Genomic DNA, 23,348 nt, shown 5'->3' on the forward strand with positions numbered 1-23,348 from the left:
GTACTTGTATTATAATGTGACCCCAAATAAATACAGAGTACAAAAAAATAAAAAATTGTGCGCTAGGCTAAAATAGGTTACTTCTTTACTCGGTAATGGCCAGGAGCAAAAGGTTTTTGTCCAGCAGTTCGGAAGCACTCACGATGCTGTTCCCCGAGGATCTGACTTGGGTGCTTAAAAGCATTTCAGACATTGTAGCCCTGAATACTTTGAGAACAGGTACCCATTGTGAGCGGCGTAGTCATGGCTGTGATGCTTCTGTCCTCCTGTTACTTGTTGCACTCAAGCAGCAGGCAACTGGTTGTTGATTTATGGATTATTTTTGGAGACACCTGATTGGACAAAGTACAGCAGTCCTGCTAAAAAATACATTCTTTAACTGTGAGTTGCTGTGAGGAGGAAAGTGCCATTGACATTTCACATAAAAGGCACATAAGCCATGAAGTAAAGTTCAGATCAAACATAACCTTTAGTTTTCTTACTCTGTGACGAGGGCAAATCCTACTGAATGCACTTTTACAACCATTATTTCTTATTTGGCGCCTCAGCACATCACTTATTTCCTGATTGAGATGTGAACACGTTTTTTATGGAGCTTTCACACAGACTCCAGGGGTGGATGGAGTACAATTATGACACTACGGTGAGCTTGCTAGTAAGTGGACAATAAATTACCTACTCGCTAGGTTAATATATAAAAAAGGAATCAGTTGTGTCAACAGGAAATGCAGCAACATAAAGTTACACAAAGTCAGGAAAGAAAAGAAAGAATGATGAAACTGCAGAAGGAAAAAACTAAAGCATAAAGATAAAATTGGGAGTTTATATCAGAATATAATTCTTATTATACCACATTGTTATTGTATAAACACTCATGTCCATACACAAAAAAACTGCCTGTCGGAGAGGCAGGAGTTAAACCAGTTTGCAACAGGTACAGACATGTTAAGTCAGCCAGAGTCAAGAGAAGTCAGGGATCCTCTGTAACAAATGAAGAACCCATATGACTTCATTAATTTTTGTTTCACATTACATTTTTAGAAAACCTCTCTCCATATCATTCCAATAATATTCCTATAACCTTGCTGTATAAGCAGGTACATTTGTGATCTTTCGACGCTTCATTTTCTTTGAAGCCGACCACAATATCTTCTTTATCAACTCCTTTTATCTGTGTATGATATAAAAATGCAAGACAATGCTTTTGAAAGGTTGTGCAATAACTAATGAATATATACTGTCACAAGAACAGGAAAGCTGCCCTGCTACCATGTGTCAGCCTCGCCAAGCTGTTCCTGTCATAAGAACTGAGCTGAGTGAGGGTATCCCATATTTCAGCAGTGACTCCTCTCCTCCTCATCCTCCTCTGGTCCGGTGATGGGGAAGTCAACTCTGTTGTTTTTCAGGTTCAAAGCTAAAGACGCAGGATCATAGAGTCAAAATGAGTTAATAATTTCATTATTACTTTCATTACATTACATTGCATTTAGCTGACGCTTTTATCCAAAGCGACTTACAATAAGTTATTTCCTGCAAAGACTCATCTGATCTCTTCTCTTGTCTGCCTGCAGTATCTGTTCAGAGAATAACAAACAGGACAGAACAGAACTTAATGGGCTGTTGAAGGAGAATAGATAACATACAGCAGCAACAATTACACACTGAAGGGCAGAAGGGCCATAATAGGGAGGAAGTGGTGGGGGGTCCGAGCAATACGGCATCTCCCGGCAACTGCAGTGCAATGTTGCTTCAACTGTCACATTATTTTCCAGGATGTATTATCCACCTGTTGTGCAGCTTCGCCTACAGTCACTACAGGATTCAACGCTTTAAAGGGTAGGCAGTTTGTTGCATTGTATAAGAAATCACACAGCTGGCTGTTCTTTATGTTTTCCAAACAAGACCACAACCTCATCTCGATATAAGCTGGTTTTATTTGGTCACCTAAAATGTATAACAAACTGAACATCATATGCCATCTTGTAGCCTTTTAAATCCTAAATGAAGATCAGTATATATTTTTAAATACTAAAAGAAAAATGTACTCTTTTTTTTTTTTAAATGTGTAGTTTTATTTTAACTGCAAACTAGTCTAAAGGATGAATGGAGTGATCAATAGTAGTTCATAAAAGTACAAGTATATCTGTAAAAAGAATACTTTCAAATACAAAACCAACAAATATAATTGAATGTGTCACTCATTTTACTTGGTCCCTCCTTACAACCAGATGCAGCCACATTGTTCCAAACTCACAACATTTTATTCAAAATTATTGTAAAGGTTGCTAATTTATACCCCTGTAATTATGTTGTATGATGTCCTTTTTGTTTTCTGTTGTTTTTATGTGTAACCAATGTGCTGCAGGTCTCCCTTGAAAAAGAGATTGTTGATCTCAATGGGATTTTCACCTGGTTAAATAAAGGCTACAAACAAAGACCCTGAGCTATGTACAGATACCATATTGTTAGGCTTAACTTTGTGTAAATGTGTACAAAATATATTGTTTTTTTTAAAGATGGAGCAGGCCAGACAGTGTGTAATGTTTGGTTTAATCCTGATTGCAATGGGAGAGCTTAATGTTTAGGGGTTTAAAAGTGATTTTCAATGCATAACGAGGCCTTATAAGCATCCTCCACTCATGCACCCCTATGGTGAGACTTTGGTCCAGCGGGGAGAGGGATGTGGTGCGACTGTGGCTGGATGGCTGGCTGGTCAGGCTACACTGGAATGCAGGGTCTTTTGTTTGCCAGAGAGAGGAGTGGGTCAGGGGGAGAATGCCATTGATGATTGGAGAGAGGAAGAATGAACCTCCAGGAAGTGTTCTCTCTCTCTCCCCGCTCCCCCACTCTCCCACTCTCATTCTCTCTCCCTCTCTGCCTCTCTTTCTCTATCGTTTTTTTTTTCTGTGTGTGAGAACCTTCACCGTGCCGAGCCTCTCTCTCTGAGGCCACGGTCCCCAGGCACAACCACTGCTTTGTCTTGCCTTGTGAACACACACCCCTCCTCTACTGGGCGCCTAGGTTTGCCAGGGAAACACAGGGCCACTGCTCCTATTCTTATCCACATTGCTGCTCTTGCATTGATGGTGTGTGTGTGTGTGTGTGTGTGTGTGTGTGTGTGTGTGTGTGTGTGTGTGTGTGTGTGTGTGTGTGTGTGTGTGTGTGTGTGTGTGTGTGTGTGTGTGTGTGTGTGTGTGTGTGTTTGTGTGTGAGTGCTCAATGGTAAATTGTATTTCCTATGGCATCTGATGCTTCAGTATAACCATTTCTTTTGCTGGTGTTTTGACAAAAATGTGAAGTTATTCATCATCGTTGTTTCCTTTGCTACACTAATTAAGCTTTCAGACTAAAATAAAGAGAGTTTTTATTTAGAGACATGACCAGAGTGCAATATATCCACCCTCTGTAACAGCCAGACTAAAAATGGAATAAAGCAGTAAGTGGATAAGAATCTAGCCGGTGGCCCCTTCCGACCAGTGGCTGCCGCCTCCCGTCACATTGCTCATTCCCCTCTGTGTCAGAAGGCTGAGAGGAGCTGCAAATGGCCCTTTCAAAACACACGGCAGCTGGAACACAGGGCAAAGGTGACTGAAGCAGTTGGGGGAGCACAGGGAGGGACAGGAGGGTGGGGGGGGGGGCACGAGATGAGCAGCTGCAACCTCGAGCCCCTGTTTCTGCACTGTGCCACCATCTATAGCTTTAACAATTAAAGACCAGAGACTGATGTTTTTTTCTGGTAGTGCCTGATAGTCCACAACAACTTTTTTCTAATGTAGTCCACATAAATCAGCATCATTCCTGTCTTCAGACAATTTAGGCTAAACAAGTCACAGCCAGGGACGTGGTGTGGTCTAAAGAAACAAAGGCGCTGGGTGGTGCGGTGCCAGGGAATTCCACATCCCAAAGCAGGATTAGAGAGAACAGCCCTTAAAAAGTTCCCTATAGTCCACTGACCCTCCAAATTAACAAAGCATGATTTTATAATTCTCTGTATCAGTTTGGATACTTTCAAAGATACAAATTATTTGTGACAGAAAGTGTTTCTTTCATCAAATGCAGACTCAAAACCACATCCAACGTTTCTGGGAAGCTTGCAAATTCAATTTGCCTTCTGGATTTGAACTATTGGAATCCTATTATCTTCAAACAGATCTGGGTAGAACAGGAAACATGATACTTTGCAACATATAATACATTTCAACATCCAGATGTATAGTGACAAGTCTGTCTAGTCAAAAACAAGTTTTTTGTTCAATGTCTAGACTCTTTGTATTGTCATCAATTGCTCTATTTGTCCTTTCCTCAACTTTGCCATACTTCCGGATTTGTCCCACTGAAAGCCCCCCTCCCCCGTCCGTGGGGCAGGTGTTTTAATAAGGCAGCCAATTGATGTTCCCAGTGTACTCTGCTACTTGCTGCCGCTGTGTGAATTCTCGGAGTAGTACAGAACTTATTGTGGACGCGCGATATCGCGAGACTTGTGCCATTATCAACCTGCTTGACACACAGCAGCGCTGAGTGCAGCCTGCCTTGCCAGGGTCGGACTGAAGCTCAAGAAACGACAAGGAGAAGCGAACATCTGGCCGCACATCATGAAAGGACGTCCGGGCTTCTAGGAAAGAACACGACGAACCCGGCGGAAATAAATGTAAGTGCAGTGTTTTTGTGCTTTGAAACGGAGGAAGCGAAAGTTAAAAGAGTGTCCCCTCGCCGCTTCGTTCAGAGCAGTTACTGCGAGTTCCTGTGCTGTTTAAAAGGCTCCTAGCAATGCGTTTCCCAACACGGACATAGAGCTCGGTTTACTGCGCCCTTGGCTCTGCTGTGTCTTACACTTTTATCTCTCATTAACATGTTAATACCGGGCGCAAAATTACACTTATGCATTTTCCTTTACGGTGAATGAAACTTTAATATCCAATTCACCGAAGTTTTTTTTTTAATCTGCCTGTTTAGAGTTTTGAGTTGACCCTTTTAAACAAATATTTCACAGTTGTGCGCGTGTGTCTGATAAGTGCCCCGAAGCGTTTTTATTCCCCTCCGCGGTTATCGGCTGCAGTTTTCATTGGTGATAAATTACACGATTAAAAAAAAGTTAGAAATTCCGTGCAATCTTGTGATACTTATGAATCCACTATTTTTCGTTTGAAACAAGTTGAGTGCGTGTAGTTTGGACTGCGTATAGCCCAGAGTTAACATATGGCATAAAGGGGAGCACAGCTGGAGGTAGCATTTCCATTGCGGTGATGTCAGAGCAGCTGACTCCACAGCTTGTAGTGTAATTAGCAAACAGAGCACCAGTTTACTCACTCTGCACTGCTCTTATTTTTCACGTTTGCCTCCTCCCACCCCCCTGATGGACTGCTATAATTCCCACTCTCGGGAGTTTATTCCGTAAACCTCCGCTATTTCTTGTGCGATCACCGGTGCGCCACTTTTTGCCAATTTTGGAAGCTCAAGAAGTAGGCTGACTACCAGAAACCGGAATACTTGTGATAATTTGGAGAGTGGATCCCTTTACACCGTGATACATGGGTGGGTGAGCGCAGCGTAGCGTGTCCTGCACCACTGGAAATAATGAAGGATTTATGGTCTCAAGTTGGATAAAGTTATTGCTGATGAATTTAATGTATCTGAATAAAGTTGTGTAACTGGGAAGGATTTTATGGACTTGTGTGATTAAAACACGGGCATGCTTGTGCATTGTTTGTTTGCTCAGACTTTTAAATTATTTGCGTTAAGTTATCCTAACATTTCCTCTGGTTTAGCCGCGGTGTCTGCCTCTGCCGGCTGCACCGCTCTGCCCTCTAAATGGCTTCAATTCGTTTATCCAGTATCCTGTTTTTCCTGTTTTTCTCAGGTTATGAAGGAAGAATGGAGTTCCCAGACCATAGCCGCCAGTTGCTGCAGTGTCTGAGTCAGCAGCGTCACCAAGGTTTCCTCTGTGACTGCACTGTTCTTGTCGGGGAGGCTCGATTCAAAGCACACAGAGCCGTGCTGGCCTCCTGCAGCATGTACTTCCATCTCTTCTACAGGGACCAGCTGGACAAAAGGGACGTTGTGCATCTCAACAGTGACATTGTGACAGCCCCGGCTTTCAGTCTGCTCCTTGAATTTATGTATGAGGGGAAGTTGGATTTCAGCTCTCTCCCGGTGGAGGATGTCCTGGCAGCAGCCAGTTACCTCCACATGTATGATATAGTGAAAGTGTGTAAAAGCAAGCTTAAAGATAAAGAACTCTCCTCTCTGGATGAAAAGATGACTGAGGGCTTGGGGCTCGGCTGTGTGGACAGAGCAAAATATTTGGAAAGCCAGCTGCACAGTAAGCAGCTCATCCGGCGACAGCCCCAGACACAGTCTCAGGGGCTCCTCAGGGCCCCCCTGAAACAAGAGTTTGACATGGACAACAGCGAAGTCAGGCTGGCTGTCACAGATTGTGATAGGTCTTTGCGGAGCAGGCAGAAGGCGAACGGTCACTCTGGCAGGTCCCCGGACCTTGTAGGTGTCAATTATTTGTCAGCAGAGGCCGAGCCCTGTGTCCAAACAGCTGGAAAAACAAAAGCTGATGTCAGTAGTTCCACCGTATCGCTGTCCCAGAGGTCCCGGGCTTCAGATGACATGGACTGTGCGCTGGATTTGTCTTTCAAGCCTCTGTCTAGCAGAGATCCCTTACACCCCTCCTACGTCTCGGGACAGCTGGCCCTCGACAGCCAGCAGCAGGGCACTGAGCCACTTGTTAAAGACGAACACGACTTGCTGTCAGAGCAGGAGGACAGTGAGCCGATGAGCCCTGAGAGCCAGCGCTTTGGGAATAGTGCCAGGAGCTCAGTGGTGACAGGGTTCGCTGCCCTCTTCCCAGGCAACAACGGATCCACAGCCGCCCTGCTCTCCCAGGAGGAGGACCTGATGGACGAGGAGGGGGAGGCCTGCAGGGGGAGGGAGGGCGCCCCGGGCCGGGAGGTAGAGGAGAGGAGGGGGAGGCTACTGGGGGACAGCGAGGAGGAGGAGGAGGACGACCTGGCCTCTTCAGACATCTCCACCTCCAGCGGGGTGCTCCTGCCCCCGGGGCAACAGGTGTGTGTGTGCCCCCTCTGCAGCAAAGTCTTCCCCAGCCCCCATGTGCTGCAGCTGCACCTCAGCTCGCACTTCAGAGAGAAGGACGTGGCTCGCTCCAAGCTGTCCCCTGATGGCTCGGTCCCCACCTGCATGCAGTGCAACAAGACCTTCTCCTGCATGTACACCCTGAAGCGCCACGAGCGCACACACTCGGGCGAGAAGCCGTACACCTGTGGCCAGTGTGGCAAGAGCTTCCAGTACTCCCATAACTTGAGTCGGCATGCTGTGGTTCACACGCGGGAGAAGCCTCACGCCTGTAAGTGGTGCGAGCGGCGCTTCACCCAGTCTGGGGACCTCTACCGCCACATCAGGAAGTTTCACTGTGGCCTTGTCAAGACTCTCGCCATTGGATAAAACCCCTCTCACCAGTGCCATGACACGAGACAGAATGTCTTTTCATACACTGAATAATACTACTGAACACTTTCCCCATTAGTACACACACATGTTGGCAGTTTATTTTTGGAGACTTCTCTTTTTGGATTCTACCCCATTTGGCATTTCTCAAGTTAAAGATGTATCAAAGTGCTTCCTGTGCTGGACTGTGACACAGGCCTTCATGAGGGTCAGAAGCAGGCTGTTAGGATACACATGGGTGCTGTGAAACCCAAGCTGGATCTGTGTTGATGAAGGTGAACAAATGTAGAGGATGCACTTGTTTGTTTCTGTCTTGTTTGTGTCAATCTGTTGACTTTATTTTTGAGGAGTATATTCGCTGAGAGAAAAAGCATCCCATGTTCGAGCCTATGGGCAAATGGGTGATAGCTAATGCTAACATATGTTAATACAATCGTCAGAGTGAGTGAGACTTTTATTTGTGCACATGGGAGATCAGAACCGTCCGTAAGTAGCAATATATGATTTTTTTTAAACTCCTACATTATTAATATTATTATTATTATTTATTTTATGGGGATTTATTTAGTCCTTAACAAGTATCATAAGGCAGCAAAACTAATGAAGATTAACTACTGGAAGTATAACTATTTTTCATGAAAGTAGAATTTTTATTTGGTTGAAATGAAGTTGGAGACAGTTTTATGTTGTTTATAACAAGAGGCAAGCAGAACATCATATCCCCATATTTGTAATTCTTTCTGCCTTGAGGAGAGACAGCACGTCTTTAGTTGCTAATGTGAGTGAGCTCATATCAATGGGATGGCCTTCTAATTTGCTACTTAAAAAGAAGTTGTATAATCAGAGGAAGGAAGTTAAAAGCTAATGCTCGTAACACTGGTGCCTTCTGAAATTCTTAACACTTCACCTGATGTACTTACTTAAACGAGAATGAGCTGTATCACTATGCCTTCTTGTCAAATTCAGTGAGTTTTCAGGCATTTTGAAATAATCTGGATTACACTCCACATACCAGGTGGTAACAAAGATTATTGTCCACTGTGGAATGCCTTTTTATCCACGAGCATCCTTAACTGAATAATTAACAGGAATGTACTAAAAGAACCTAAAGCAAGCTCAAATACATTTTGTATTGTTTGGGTTAAAGGCTACTAGTTTCCAGTGAATTACCTTGTTATTTCCTGGTATGACATAAAGGGCAAACCCTCAGCAGGCAGGAACGGAGACAGGTGGATACTCAGCGCTTTGTTGTTCATCAAAGCTGAGCTCCAGGTGCCATTCAGCTCAATCTACTGACTTCTTTCTTTCTTTGAATTAACCTTTTCACATTATCATATCTTCTTACTGTATGTGTGTGTGACTACTGATGAAGCTGGAGCCTTTAGTGATGCTGTCCTTTTCAAAAAAGAATCTTTCAAGTCTGTTAACATAGATGCTTTCTGGATTCTTAGGGGGCGTAGCACTAAAAGTTCATGATATATTGTCTAATCTGTCCTGAGAAGACTTGATCAGAATTTATTTATTAGTTTGGTTCAGGGTTTACTGTAGGTGTATTTCTTATTTTCTATAAGCTTGAAAAGACGCCGCGTCTTGCCTAGCGATCTTGGTACTCATTAACTGGTATTGGGGCTGTCTGTTCATTTTTTTTTCTCCGTGCAAATCAAGTTACTGTAATTGTATTTTAATATACCGTGTAGAAAGCTTAGATTTGTCACATGGAACATAGAGAAGCACTTGTTTTAAGCATGCATATAGTTTCAACACTATTGTCTAGGCTGCTATTTCTTACTATATGTATATTTAATGTAAATATATATTCTATTTATCAAACTGTTTTTTTTCCCCGTGTTACAACACAGAGTCAGGTGTCTTATTAAGACTGCAGTCTCTTAAAGTGTCACGTCTTCCCCAGGGGAGTTAGGTTCCTTTTTCATATTTCAGAGCAGTTAATACTGCTCTGACTGCTGTTCTGCTACAGGAAACAGTTGTTCACAAGCGCGGCCACACCGATACGGCATTAGTTACCTATAGAAACCAGACAATACAGGCATTGTCCCCCCCCCCCCCCCCCCCCACCACCACACCACCAAATCCCAGGTAGTTCTCAAGGGATCATTGTGTATTTCTCTGCTGGCTGTGGGCAGAAAAGGCAAACGCAAGTCTCTCTTTGCACTTTTCTGTATTGAATGGAGCCCTTGGAATGTGAGAAATGTATTTAGCAAAGGGAGACCAAGGACACTGTAAACAGGTGTATTGTTTGGAGGCATCAAAGAACAGTCCCCCCCCCCCTCCCCTCCCCACCTTATCCCAGCATGCAGTAGATAAATGCTTCATTGTTCCTTTACATTGAGGAGATACCACGGTGATTTGATTGCACATCCATCAAGAGAATATCAAAATTATCATAGTATTGTTTTCTAAGTGCTCGATTTAGATAAATTGTAGGGTCTGAAAATAATGTCCGGCAATTGTGACGACACAGGTCAAACGTAGGCGACCTATCCATTTCAGCATTTTCCCTTAAGGTGTCTTTATGTTTTTTTATGTTAATCACCAAGACTTCTTTCAGGACACAGAAAATGAATTCACATGTGATTTCTCAGCATTCGCAAGACAATGTGTTTCAGATACATAGCTGATACGTAGTGTTAAGGTTCAATCAGAACACAGGACTGTAGTTTTGTCTTTTTCAAGAAACATTTCTTATGTGGTGCAAATTAAATTGCTTGATTCTCTGATGTACATGTGTACAAAGGTAGAACAACTAACAATATGTGAAGATTTCTTTGTATTGTTTGCAGTCTTTATTTATACCTCCAGGATGTTCACCACTTGTGCCTTGTAGACACACGAATAGGTGTTGCATCTGGAGAAGCCCTTTTTCTATGTTGTCCATCTTTTGCCCTTCACTGCGGCGTTCACGTCACAGCGACAGAAGCCCACTGATTCACAACTGTTGTTCCTGTCTTTCTATCATGTCAAAAATCAGACAAACTAAAAGTTACAAGTCCATTTATTTTTGCTGCTTTTGCGAGAGATTACATTTAACCTTTATTTGACCGTTTTTGTCTATGTGAAGAAATCTGTTTTGGACGTGTTAACTGAGGACAAGCATTTTGTTTTGTGGCTTTCTAGAAGTCATTACTACTGGGAACTAACAGTCGGTTCCTTTAATTATTGTCACTGTTGAATGTGAAACACTGAGATTTTGATTGTTGACTTCTATGGAAACTTGTTTGAGGGTTATGTTTGCCTAACTCATGCTGTATGATGTTTTAAGTCTAAAAAAAAATGACTTTACCAATACTGGAATTTTGTCCTCAGCAGGTTACAACTGTGAAATTGTGTATAATCATGAGAAATATTTATTACTGCATTTGCTTCTTGTTCAACATTTGACTGTCTCAGTTTTAATTGGTTAAAAAAAGCTTCTAAATATCGAACAGAAATCTTTTTAATAGAATTTGTAGTAAGTGCCATTAGAATTTAATATAATTTTTTTTAATAAGAAAGGTATATTTTATAGTAATCAATTGCTTCAGTGTTAGTGGTGTAGAGATTAGAGGACAATCTTTATGCAGAGTTGACATTGCTTAGATATTGAGGCTTACTTTTGATCTGTAACTGTATGTGCATTTTCTTTGTTTGCGCTTTTGGAGTGTGTGCGTGTGCGTGTGCTGTGGAAATGTGACAATCTTGATTTTAGGTCTTTCTTAAGATTATGCATAGAATTAAATGGAACAACTTTCTCTCATTGTGTGGCGTTTATTCATTTTACCAATCTTCCTTTTTTGTTTGCATTCAATCTAGTTTTAACACCAGCCAATGTACCCATTTCTGACAACCCATGTTTTCCAATTTGTAGTCGAAGTAGACTCTGATACACTGTTAACCGAAGAACATTGTTTAAGAGCCCTCGTCTGACACGGAGCAGCAACAATCAGCCTGTGTGTGTGTGCGTGCGTGCGTGTGCGTGCGTGTGCGTGCGTGTGTGCGCGTAGCATTGCAATGTGTACAGAGACAACAGAAAGTGATAATACTGCAGGCCGTAAACCATAAACTTAGCTCAAGGACGGAGCCATTTTCAAGATGGTTTCCCATTGTTCCTGACCTGTTGCAAATACTCACCAAAAGAGATAAACCTTGGATAACAAAGCCAGTTGACATTCTTCTGTAATTATTACTAAAACTCAGCTTGATTATATCTGCTTTGAAACACACACACACACACACACACACACACACACACACACACACACACACACACACACACACACACAATTTGTAAGTAAATATATGTCTCCTTCAGGGGCTTAATGCCAATTCACTGGACATTTTCAATGGCGAGTACTTTTAATTATTTCCCCTCTGCACCATGAAAGAAATCCAGCTGCTCTGCGACGTGATCCCAATGGGGATGTGCTCGAGTTCCCACCACCCTCCCCCCAAATCCCAGCTCACCCGTTCTGGGAAACACCATATAGACAAGGGCCGCATCCAAACTACCCCTGCCCCCAATCTCTCCTACCTCCACCCCCACAGCCCCCAAAAACCACGGCCCCCAAACCTCGGCCTCATCCCTCCACTCTATTGTGTGCATGGGTAGTAGCTCAGCCAGGCCATTGTCTGGCGCGGCTCCCCGGCACGTACTTTATGCACAAACAGACGACACAGCGGCGCTAACCCAGGCAGCTCCTACATAAAGAAAACAATGTCCTCCCAAGATCATTCATAAACACCCCGAGCAGCCCCAGCCAGCTCCCAGTAAATAAGGGCCCTAAGCAAGGCTGTGGCCACCTAAACATCCACAGCAGCAGGCCTCAGAGCACTCGCTGGCACCAACACCTCACATCTGCCTGACGGGATCCAGGGCTTAGACTGCCTGGTGCTTTTCTTATAGACCCAAACCCTCACATGGAAGGCGGGGGGCCATGTGATAGGGCTTAGCTGCAAGGCGACGAGCTGGGATATGTGCAACGTAACTCAATGGTGTAATAAAACATTCCTCTCCGAGGCTCAAAGCCCGGCTCATTTGGCTCTGAGTGTGTTTGTGTGTGTGTGTGTGTTTGTGTGTGTGTTTAGAGGTGCTTGAGAGAAGTTAAGAGGAAAGTTGTAAGTGTCCACCAGCTCAACAAGGCCAGCGGTGGGAGCCCTTGACCTCTGAGGGGACGGACTGCCAGGGACAGCTGGTGTGGCCTGTGTTTATTTATTTATTTATTTATTAACAAAAGACAGGTGGTCACACTTGAAAAGGGCACAGACACACATGCGCCTGTGTGCAGACAATGCACACACACACATAAACACGGGTGGTTTTCTTTTTCTCTCTCCGTATCAACACGCATGCATATGGTTATCATCCACTTAATTTTGAGAGGAGCAATTCTTTTGACTTTCAGAAAACACAACCCCCCCCCCCCCCCCCCCCCAATAGGAATATAGAAGAAGAAATCTCAATTGATCACATAATAGTCTGGTGTCATCTCCATTTGAAGCAGCTTTTAAACTTTATCACCATCTAAAGCTGCAATCTGAGCTGTGTATAGCACACATCAATTGCTACAAGTGCATAAATACATATCAACTAGTGCTCTCACACTGGGTTTGCCTTTTTTGGAGTGGCTCGCCCTGACAGTGCCAAGACAGTGTGTCCTTGGTCCACTGTACAGCTGTCACTTACTCACACTCGTTGACGCATATTTATAGCAGCAGCATCACACTCAGACCACAGCTGGTCCCCAGAAGAATGGGTGAAAGACAAAGCCACGTGCTCCCGCTGGCCGACTGCAGTTGGTCCTGTCTGGAGCGCCGTGGGTGACTATGTGGCCCCCCCATCCACACAGACATCCCAGGCCCATAGATGTACCAGGGCGAAGATGAGGACCCCTTCGTGTGGGGGAGCACACGGGACTATTTTCTTTGAATGTCACGGATGGGGATGTGCTGAAAACCTTGACAGCTGCACTGTGTTGTTTTGAAGGTGCATAAACACATCATTATGGGGTTAACAGAGAGCAGGGAGGGGAGGGGAGCATCAGCATCCCACCCTTTAATAAGTCCACAATGATTGTTGTGGAGGACAGACAAGACATTAAAGAAGGGATTTCAGTCCATGTGAACTCTTCTTACTTATTAATGTTTCATATTTTTAGGATATATAAGACAAGGCAGACCTACAGTATCACCATTTATTTTGTTCTATGAGCACGAGGCCAACACTTAGATTAAACTGTGAAGAACAGAGTACAAAGAATACACTAATGATTGGTTCACTGTTTTCTCTCATTAGACAAAGTGGGGTTTGATGCAATGACAGACCACAGGAAATGGTTGAAATAAGTGATAAGGACAGTCCATTTTAGAGGACATAACAGGACTTTGGATATTTAAGAGTCAGTGATGTTGGTAAATGATCAAAACAAATGAAAAAGGAAGAAGTGGGATGCTCGCTTTGACATTGTAGGAGAGAAAATAGATGAATATATTTTTTCTTTTGCAACCATAATAATGTCTTGGCACTACGTCATCGAAAGTTATGAGGCTGAGCATCTTTAAAATCTGGATTTAGTCAGACAAATTATTCAATTTTTTAAACTTCACTTGTAATTTCACAATAAGTAAACACACTGTTGGAAAGTTTCAGACCGGACCCAAATCAAATATTAATATGTACTGGTGGAAACACATCTCCAGAGCTATGGACATCTATGTTGGTTCAATGAGTCAGATTGTTTTATCTTAAATATTAATAATCGAGTTCCTTAAAGCTTTATCAAGAAATGCTCAGACGACTTGACGCCCTGCCTGCCAGCAGCTGTCAGTTCATTGTGCCAGAAATCAGGCAGTGTCCTCCAACACCAACTGCAGCTCCCCAGAGAGCAGAGCCACAACTGGCCCGCTGAGCCGGGGGATGTGACTCAACGCTCACAGGCACACTCGCAGTAAGCTCCAGGAAGTGCACTCATCCACGCTAATATCTATAACGCCATACCATGTGATTGATTTTCTATTAAAGCAGTGTTCAGGACTTCTGCCACCAAGAACAATTACTCACTATGTAACAATACCAGTCGACATCAGTGACGAGCCCCCGCCAAATGAGAGTGATGACTGAAGCCCAAGGTCACGTCCAGAAGGGGAAACCGCTGCCAAAGTGTGTGTTCAACCTCTGGGTCTTATTGTTTTAATAAACACATTTGATAGCAGATTCTCAAGGTCAGTGTGCACAGACTGGACCGGAATTTCATTATCATTGCTAAGGCAAAACTTTCATTCTTCAAATAAAAGGTTGCAAGTGCTTCTTAAAATATAGTGTGCTCATCCAATAGGATAGCAGGGTTTGTGTTCCCCTGAATATGGCTCAGTCTGAGAGGAAGTCATCCCTCAGCTGAGTCCTTGAAGTGTGCTGCCACCTGCTGATGCATCTAAACACATGAAGGCAGGCGGCTAACCTTAAAGCTAATTGGCTGATTTTTGCTCAGACATCCATTTTTGATGCCTGCATTATTCAACAATTACCTTACAGTGCCCTTTTTAAAATGTATCAAAATACATAATGTGACTGTATTAATGATGCGCTGAACAGATCACAACATTAAACTGTATAGAAAATAGTTTCAAGTTTATTTCGCTTACTTTTGGAATACAATACATATATACAAGTAAAGATTTGGATCACAAATAAAAATCACAGGTTTAAAATGCAGTCTTAGTAATATCATGAGGCAACTTAATATGTTCAAGAAAAACCTCCCGACCCCTCGTCCATTACGTCGAGCAACTGCAGCAAAGTTCTTCATCGTATTGCCCGCTGTAACTGTGGAACAAAAAGAAAATAATTAGAATTATTGCGCAAAAATGCGTCGAAAACATATTGTCCATTAAGTCTGGTTTGAGTGCGTTTAAGGCACAAGGTGGACTTAATAGAACTCTGAATAAAAGAGGTTTTACCAACTCGGCTATATACCCAAAATATGATGTGCAAGTCAAACTCTGTTTAGGAAGACAAACATGTTGAAAACTGCGTTCAATTCAATGGTGAAAAAGTCTTACATTTTAACTGATGACGATGAGTTAGTCAGACACTAGTAACTGAATAGAAACTATTCTATAAAACAGCTTTTTTTGCCAAGAAAAAAAAAAACTTGTCCCGAGGACCCTACCAAATTTCCTTGGGAATTCTTCTTAGCATCAACTCACCTCCTCTTGGATTGAATAGTGGCTCTAAAAGTGCCTAGTTTGTTTTTTTAAGATTGAAAGATGAATAAGCAGCTATTTTCCTGCTTCAGTTGCTTTTTGATGTCTTACAATCGAGCAAATTCACTTTTATAGCTCGGTTTGCAACTGTAAACAAAACTGATATTTAACCGACTGATTTTCTCATAAATCTGATAGAACTTTATTGGTCCAGTGACATTGATGTACACAATTTACAGTCTGCAGCTTAGACAATACTCCATAGTACGAGCAGCAAACACCTCTTAGAAATGTATATTTTGCATCAAAGCTTTTCAGAATCTGAGTGAAAAGAACATTTGTGAAGTTTGGACTTACTCTATGATGGTGCAGACGGAGCAGCAGAGGCTGGAGCAGCTGGAGCACTGTCGGGTACAGGAGGAGCAGGAGAGACGCTCACACTGGGAGCACGGGGTCCGGGACCCCTGGCTCTTCTGGCACACACAGCAGCCGGTGGGAGCCACTGGGCCAGCTAGACAAAAGGAACACAGTGGATAAGAAATGAGCATTTAGTAGCAAAACTGAGAATCAAAACCTGTGACAACCCTGCCATCTGCTGGTGGAAGCTTGAACTGAACTAACCACAGCTTTTCACCTCGAGTCACTTGATTTCTTGTACTGTGGCCCATTTTAAAAAGCTCCTCTCTTTGAAATCGAGTAATGATTCTTCTTGGTTGAAGGTTAATAACAAATAAAATAAAACATTAAAAATGATGTGCTCTGCTGCCCTCAAATGTATTGTACTTTTCATATTTATTACCCAATAAATTAACATGTTGCCACACATCTCACATTAGTTGGTTGGTCTTTAAAGGAAGGACTGAAAAGTGTGAACCAATCTTTAAAACAATACTACCACACCTTTATGCCCCAATGAAATGTAATAGTAATCTTACCTTCTGCTCATACTTGCCGGGATGAAATCATAATCTAGTTTCTTCTAAAATCACAGCCTTTTAAGTATGTAATGCCCTTTATTTTTGCTTCCCCAGACAGTGTTTCTGCTCAGGTGTAATGCTATTTGTCCTCTATCCACCTCTGGGATTTCCACTTTGCAAGCCGTTTGAGTTTACATAGTTGATCATTTCAACAAGGGTATAACTTTATGAGGACAGCAAAAATGCAGTTGTGGACTTTGTGAGGTCTTGTTTGAAGGAAGAACAAAATCAGTGAGTGCTTCAGAGACTCAAAAGGATTCACTTTATTTTATTTTTGGCAGCATGCTTTGGAGGACCAGGCTACTTCTCTGTGTACATCAGGAGATGTCGCTGTTCTCACACATTTGGATTTGACCTACTATTTTAGTTTTAATCCCACCTTGGTCCTCCTTTTCAGCGACTACCGTCTGCCCTGTCATATGTGTTCTGGGGGTTAGAGGGGCTTTGTAAATAACCATACCAGTCTCTTTTGCACTACCCTCATTCCCACTATTTTTTTGATACATTAAACATTTTTATTTAAAAAAAGCAATGCTTGTAATACTTGTATGTAGGCAAGTTAATGGATAGTCATCATGTTTTGTTCTTAATGCTGTTCTGATGATAATGATCATTCATTAATGCAGTGCTGCTGAGCCTGTGTAACTCTGACTATTATTATTTCAGGTTTGTTTCCTGTTGAACCGAAAAATGCAAAACCAATTGCCCTTCAATTACAAATGATGTTGTATAAATAGTGTGTGTGTGTGTGTGTGTGTGTGTGTGTGTGTGTGTGTGTGTGTGTGTGTGTGTGGCATGGAGGAGGCTATAACTACATGTCATTATAGAATCAAGTATTGAGTAAAGACAATATCAATTTAAAAAAAATAGATGGCTACATTTCTGGGCTGGCTACTGCCCGTTGACAAGGGGACACACATGACAAATGTTTTTATAAACACTATCAGATCCTGTTGACAGAGAAGACACGTTATGTTGTCTTTCACCATTTCTTGTTCTGACAACATATTTTGCTCAAAAAGTACCTAATGTGTATCCGTCCTCCTACCTGCCTGTGAGATCAGCTCACCTTGTGCAGAGTTGACTCTGGTGAGTCTCCCATCTTGTCCAATCAGAGTCTGTCCTCTGAGCAGTGTCTGGCTGCATGCAGGTGTCTCAGCCTGTCCATTAGGCTGTGGGTTGGTGCTGCTCTCCTCTCCAGTCCAGATTTTGCCCATCACAGCCTTGGCACCGTTGAAGAGCAAGTTCTTTGTCTTTGCTATGAGTAAAAACAGACCATTAACTCGTGCAATTACCCCAAAAGAACTCCTCTGACAGCCTCAGGGCACAGGAAGCTGATGTTTATGGCACAAGTGATTCAGTCGGACAGCAATGTTATGAGTTCAGAGTATACTAAACCATGAATATCATATTCTAAAGTCTAAATGCGTTGTTTAATCGCTATAGTAAGTTTCACAAATGCACAAAAGGTGAATAATTTGATTGTATCCAAACACAGCAAACTTACACAAGCCAATAAGCGCAACGAGTGAGCTAGCATTAGCTACCAACACAGGGATGTACTTACAGTAGATTTCCTGTCTGTATTTGTTGCCAAACACGCTATAATTATTCAGCTCCTGCTGTCCGACGTGTATTTTGTATTGGGATGAGAAGGTTTCCGGGAAAGGACAAGTTCGTTTTGTCATTTTCTCAGCGAAAAAGTCTCACCGTGGTACTACAGACTGCAAAATGTTTGTTGCGGAGAAATTGCAACTGAGAAGTCAACAAGCCAATCACGCCCACCCTTTATTGTCACGTGAAAGCTCAGAGCCAATCACAATACGGTTCTGGTGTCACGTGGTAATCCACAATGTGCTGCCTTTACGGGTGGAGGCTAATGTTGGATTTTCTATACTTTTCTTAACTAAACTTCAAAAACGAAGAAATGGACATTGGTAGAACACTTGGGTTTAAAAGCACTGCCATTTACAGTGTGTCAACTGAAGACAAGATGAATAACTTTTTAAGGAAAACAAAAGTGTGAAAAATGTATATACTTCCATCAAGTAATGGCTTAAATTAGTGTATGATATTTCATTAATTTAATTAACCGACTTAATCATCAACACCATCATAATACATACAACTCACAGTGTATGGTTTATGGACTTTTGCATCGAGTTATCATGTTTATTATATTCCAATGATTCCAAAAACATTTGTACTTATTAAATTGCCAGTACAGCAATACATTGACACATACATTATAAATAAATGCAATTGTAATATTTGAAGAAGAAACAGTTTAAACAATCTTTTTTTATTTACTAATGAGGAGAAAATCAGTTTAGTTGATGAAAAGATGCCACATCTTCTTTGCTTCCATCAACGGGGATGAAGGTTTCCACTTCAGAACATCTGGATCATGCACTCCCTGGACTTTCCAACACCAACCCACTTGACTAAAGAGAGAAAAAGAAATAGAAAGAAAGAGGAGAAATTATAAAAGCCAATAATATCCATGTTGGGAATGTCCAACAGTGCCACCTAACAGATATTATGCAGTTTCTGCATTAGTATTTATTTAATCTGGGGGCCTTCGGGGGTTGTGTTGCCAATACTTTTCTGCATTCTTTATAATATTGATGTGTGTGAGCAAAGAAAAAAAAGAAGATATGCAAGTTTGTTAATTTGTGTGAAACATACTGGGAACTCCAATGTGGTTTTCAATGAAGCGGATGTAGTTCTGTGCCTTGGCCGGGAGGTCGTTCCACTTCCTGGCTGCAGACGTGTCCGTCTTCCACCCAGGGAAAGTCTCATACTCAACCTCCACTTTTTGCAAAACGTCCATGTTCGCTATGATGAAAAGAGATCAATTACTATTACTATTTACATACATGATTCATATAATTAACAAAGCAGATTGGTCTCTGGTTCTTATTCTATAAATGGTTTATTTTGTTAAATTACCTGGGAAATGCGGAATTCTTTTTCCATTGAGTTTGTAGGCGACTCCCACTTTAATTTCATCCAGCACGTCCAGAATGTCAAGTTTTGTCAAAGCAATGCTGTTGGACAGGTGACAAGCGATAGGAAAAATGTTTAAAATATGCCGTTTATTATTACTATGATATGATTTATGCAGGAGTAATCAAAATGTGCTCAGGTACAGTATGGTAAATCTGCTTCAATATTCGAATACAACAGCCAAAAAAACTGCCGATTTGGCTAAACTTTTCTAGCCACTCACGCGCTGAAGCCATTGATCATGTGAGCGTATCTGACGATCACAAGATCCAACCAGCCGCAACGCCGCTTCCTTCCTGTGGTCACACCCACCTCGTGCCCCCTCGTCTGCAGGAGTTCTCCTTCTGCCTACAGTACGACGAACAGGAAAAATAAACATGACTTTAATAATAATGAACTGAAACCATGTCAGGTATGTAATCATTTTACAAAAACATAAATATATGCAATCTTTACACAAGTTACAAACACAGCTAAGTACAATAAAACTTCACACAGGCTGGGGAGAGTAAATATAATCTTCTTGACCTATGTCTGTACGGTCAGCTCCCGTGACAAGTAATATTATCCGAGCTCAAACAGTAAATATATCTTTGGCCCTAAATTTATCCCTATGAACATTTGACCTGCATGAGAAGTAAAGAGCGTTTGAGCCCGTCTCTCACAAAATTGGACAGCTGCACTCTGCCAGTGCGGGCCCTTCCACCAGCCCTGCTGCTATCTGTGTGTCAGCCACAAACAAACTGTAAATGTCAAGCTGAATATCAGGGAGTTACATAACATGCCATGTGTCTATTCATACAATATGAAGGCCAAGAAAGCACAGACATGTGAGAACATCTAACCCAGTAGTTCTACAGACTTCCCTGTGCAACATGGAGCTCTTACGTTGAGTTGTTCGGTAGGGAATGCTCCGATTCCCACTCTAGTGGTGTAGGCCTTTGATACACCGTACACATCCCCAATATTCAGCGGAGGGATGCCAAGACCAGTGCAAGCCCCGCCCACAGTGCAGTTTGATGATGTCACAAAAGGATATGTGCCTAAGAGAAAAAATTCTCTATTTCACTAACTCAGATCCACTGGAAAAACACATTTCAAAAAGCTATAAATAACATAAACTACAATCTATATTATATCTTCTGACCCTACCAAAGTCAATGTCGAGGAGCGCAGCGTTCGCCCCTTCAACCAAAATCTTCTTTGGGGATCCGTGAAGAGCTTCATACATGTAATAGACCCCGTCTCTCACCATCGGCCGCAATCTCTCACCGTATTCCTACAGTAAAGAAGGAAACATAAACGTTTTCGTTAATGGAAGGAATGACGATGACTTATCTCTTTTGCAGTATTTAGCTTCAATGTCTACCTTGAGTTTTTTCAGTTGGTCCTCAACGTCAACTTTCAAGGATGGATACATGGATTGATGCTGGTGGACGAGGTTCTTAAATCTGAAAGGAAACAAAATCGTCAAACATATCACAATTACAGTATTGGTCTTGGTGTTTTTGGAAGTTTCCCTTGTAACATACCTCATGGAGAAGTCCTTAAAGTCTCCCAGGAGGTCACATACACGCAGGCCGGTGCGAGATGCTTTGCTGGAGTATGCAGGTCCAATGCCCTTCTTGGTTGTTCCAATGCTGTTATTATGGAACAGGAAGTTGTGTAAAAATGAATGGAATTAATATTGCTTATTCTGATTGTGGTGTACTATGGCAGATTATCTTTGGCCAAAATGTCAGCAGTTCTCCCCTATCCTTACTTCTTTCCTTCTGTTGCTTGTCTTTCAGTTTCCTGTATGCCATCAACAACCTGGTGGAAATCAAACACTGGGGAGGGACAGCAGACAAGTCATTAAAAAGTCCCAATGAAATATGATTCATGCTTATTTGAATAATGTAAACCTCCATGACATACTGAACCTACCAATGTGAGCTCTGTCTGAGACAATAAGTCTCTTCTCCCAGCCTTTCAGACCTGGTAAGAGAATAGAAGTGACGTCTATGTGAGTATACACTAGTCTGAATTTACACTAGTGCATTATGTGTGAATTGCATTTCCTTTTAAAATACCTTTCTTGTCATTTTTATCGCCTTCCTCAAACAGGCCGGGTAGATGAATGACCACTCCATTGCCTAAAAGAAGAGGACAGGAATATGAAGACAATAATATTCTTAACAATGCTGTCTCAAAAGAGCTGAATATATAAAGCCATTACCGATGAGTGATATGCTTTTGGTGTTGATAATTCCACTGGGGAGAAGGTGGAAGTCGTACTCCTTGCCGTCCACCACCACAGTGTGTCCTGCATTGTTGCCACCCTATAAATAAATGTAGGGTACACACTGTGTCATGATATAATACTGAATACTGTCAATGTTAAAGAGAGGATGTAATCAAATACAGTATGGCGTTAACACCCAGGACCCCACAGAAAATCCAGCCACATACACACGTCTCGTCTTATTTTCTTGAGACGGTGATAAGCCACCCTCTTGCCAGTTCTCTTTCCCAGCACCTATTTTAACAGACTTGGCTGTTGTTGGTGGATCCAACTGCTCTAAGTTCCCCCTGGCTAAATCCTGGCCTTCTCACATATCAAGCCACCCTGAGAATGTGACCTCTCTCGCCCATTGGGTGGGGCTATCAAGCCTCCAGAACACAGGGTGCTGTTCCTATCAGTGGAGAAAGTACAACACAGCAACTGTTGGCAGATTTCCCCTTGTTTTACAATGAATGAGTGACCTTTGATTTCTGTTTACAGGGTTATGATGACTATGTGACAGAAACTGACTTGGTGAAGTTGTTTTTATTAGGACATGATGGCATCTCAAATTCAATCTCTTTGTGATCAAGTGAATGAGACAGTCAGAGCAACTGTACACAAGGTGGAGTGAATTCAACTTGATAGATATTTACATGTGCTAAAAATGATAATTAACTGAGTTTACAAATGCCAAAACTAATTTGGCATTTGTAAAATACTTTGAAATCTACGTTTTATGACCACAGACAGTTCCCTAGTTCTTAAGTCACTGAGTGCAATTATGAAACCACAGCACAGTCTCAATATGGTTTATTGTAATAGTCAATAAGGTTACCTGCTATGGCTTCAATTATTCTCTAAAACGTTTCCCATATCACAGAGGAACAAGTGTGTTTGCACCTGTTGCGCTTTAACAGGCTGCAAGTTAGTGACAGCATGTCATTTTAAATGAAAAATGTCTTACAGTGATAATACATTGACACGCCCCTGCTAAGGCTTATCACGAAATCACGAATCAAAGAGGCATTTACCTGACATCTGCAGACGAGGTCAGCTTCAGTCGCCAGCAAATCGACCACCTTCCCTTTGCCCTCGTCTCCCCACTGCGCACCGAGCACCACCGTCGCTTTGTTCCCCGTGTCGTTGCGCGAACGCTTGTGTCCGGTCGCTGCGGCTTGACTCATATTTTTGTGGTCTTTCGCCAACCAGGTTAGCGACATGACGGCGGTAGCGAGGGCCAGCCGGTCTCAAGAAGACTAAGCTGTATCCAAGAGTGGCATTCCCATATGTGTAACTTCATAGCCGGTGATGTCAGAGGCAGACGCAGTGCGTGGCAGCGCGCGAGCGACTTGTCTCCAGGGCTGCGACGACAAAATAGCCTCAACACAGCACAGGGGATGAATGGAAGTGGATTCACCTATTAAAACACA

At 42.4% G+C, this 23,348-nt stretch overlaps 3 protein-coding genes across 5 annotated transcripts; 1 reads left to right on the top strand and 2 right to left on the bottom strand.

Moving 5' to 3' along the window:
* Positions 1 to 1,319: 1,319 nt before the first annotated feature.
* Positions 1,320 to 18,892, bottom strand: siva1 (SIVA1, apoptosis-inducing factor). 2 transcript variants are annotated; one of them, XM_034222568.1, is made up of 4 exons: positions 18,211 to 18,892; positions 17,692 to 17,901; positions 1,518 to 1,574; positions 1,320 to 1,414 (listed from the first exon to the last, which is right to left on the bottom strand). In XM_034222568.1, exons 1-4 carry the CDS (start codon positions 18,329 to 18,331, stop codon positions 1,335 to 1,337), a joined length of 468 nt encoding a protein of 155 aa, XP_034078459.1. In that variant the 5' UTR covers positions 18,332 to 18,892; the 3' UTR covers positions 1,320 to 1,334. The 2 variants fall into 2 exon arrangements, with proteins under 2 accessions (XP_034078459.1, XP_034078458.1); XM_034222567.1 differs by lacking the exons at positions 1,320 to 1,414; positions 1,518 to 1,574 and adding exons at positions 15,075 to 15,286; positions 16,024 to 16,177 and having other exon boundaries at positions 17,713 to 17,901; positions 18,211 to 18,425.
* Positions 4,504 to 11,219, top strand: zbtb42 (zinc finger and BTB domain containing 42). 2 transcript variants are annotated; one of them, XM_034222565.1, is made up of 2 exons: positions 4,504 to 4,648; positions 5,858 to 11,219. In XM_034222565.1, the coding sequence occupies exon 2, from the start codon at positions 5,872 to 5,874 to the stop codon at positions 7,465 to 7,467; it is 1,596 nt and encodes a 531-aa protein (XP_034078456.1). In that variant the 5' UTR covers positions 4,504 to 4,648; positions 5,858 to 5,871; the 3' UTR covers positions 7,468 to 11,219. The 2 variants fall into 2 exon arrangements, with proteins under 2 accessions (XP_034078456.1, XP_034078455.1); XM_034222564.1 differs by lacking the exon at positions 4,504 to 4,648 and adding an exon at positions 5,326 to 5,532.
* Positions 18,893 to 18,913: 21 nt separating the features above from the next.
* On the bottom strand, positions 18,914 to 23,214 carry adss1 (adenylosuccinate synthase 1). The gene is made up of 13 exons (XM_034222566.1): positions 22,950 to 23,214; positions 21,871 to 21,973; positions 21,725 to 21,787; positions 21,579 to 21,629; positions 21,415 to 21,481; positions 21,185 to 21,292; positions 21,022 to 21,103; positions 20,805 to 20,931; positions 20,541 to 20,695; positions 19,876 to 20,000; positions 19,596 to 19,693; positions 19,332 to 19,481; positions 18,914 to 19,087 (listed from the first exon to the last, which is right to left on the bottom strand). Exons 1-13 carry the CDS (start codon positions 23,136 to 23,138, stop codon positions 19,035 to 19,037), a joined length of 1,371 nt encoding a protein of 456 aa, XP_034078457.1. The 5' UTR covers positions 23,139 to 23,214; the 3' UTR covers positions 18,914 to 19,034.
* Positions 23,215 to 23,348: the final 134 nt, after the last annotated feature.

Source organism: Gymnodraco acuticeps, unplaced genomic scaffold (genome assembly GCF_902827175.1).
Source record: "Gymnodraco acuticeps unplaced genomic scaffold, fGymAcu1.1, whole genome shotgun sequence".
Lineage (NCBI taxonomy): Eukaryota > Metazoa > Chordata > Actinopteri > Perciformes > Bathydraconidae > Gymnodraco > Gymnodraco acuticeps.

Coding starts and splice junctions, on each gene's coding strand:
- adss1 (XM_034222566.1), bottom strand. CDS start 23,138: ATGTCGCTAACCTGGTTGGCGAAAGACCACAAAAATATGAGTCAAGCC. Junction 21,104..21,184: donor TTTAAGGACTTCTCCATGAG/GTATGTTACAAG, acceptor GTTTCCTTTCAG/ATTTAAGAACCTCGTCCACC. Junction 20,932..21,021: donor ACCAACTGAAAAAACTCAAG/GTAGACATTGAA, acceptor TCTTTACTGTAG/GAATACGGTGAGAGATTGCG.
- siva1 (XM_034222567.1), bottom strand. CDS start 18,331: ATGACAAAACGAACTTGTCCTTTCCCGGAAACCTTCTCATCCCAATAC. Junction 17,902..18,210: donor ATACAGACAGGAAATCTACT/GTAAGTACATCC, acceptor TTTTACTCATAG/CAAAGACAAAGAACTTGCTC. Junction 16,178..17,712: donor CAGAGTCAACTCTGCACAAG/GTGAGCTGATCT, acceptor CCTTTTGTCTAG/CTGGCCCAGTGGCTCCCACC.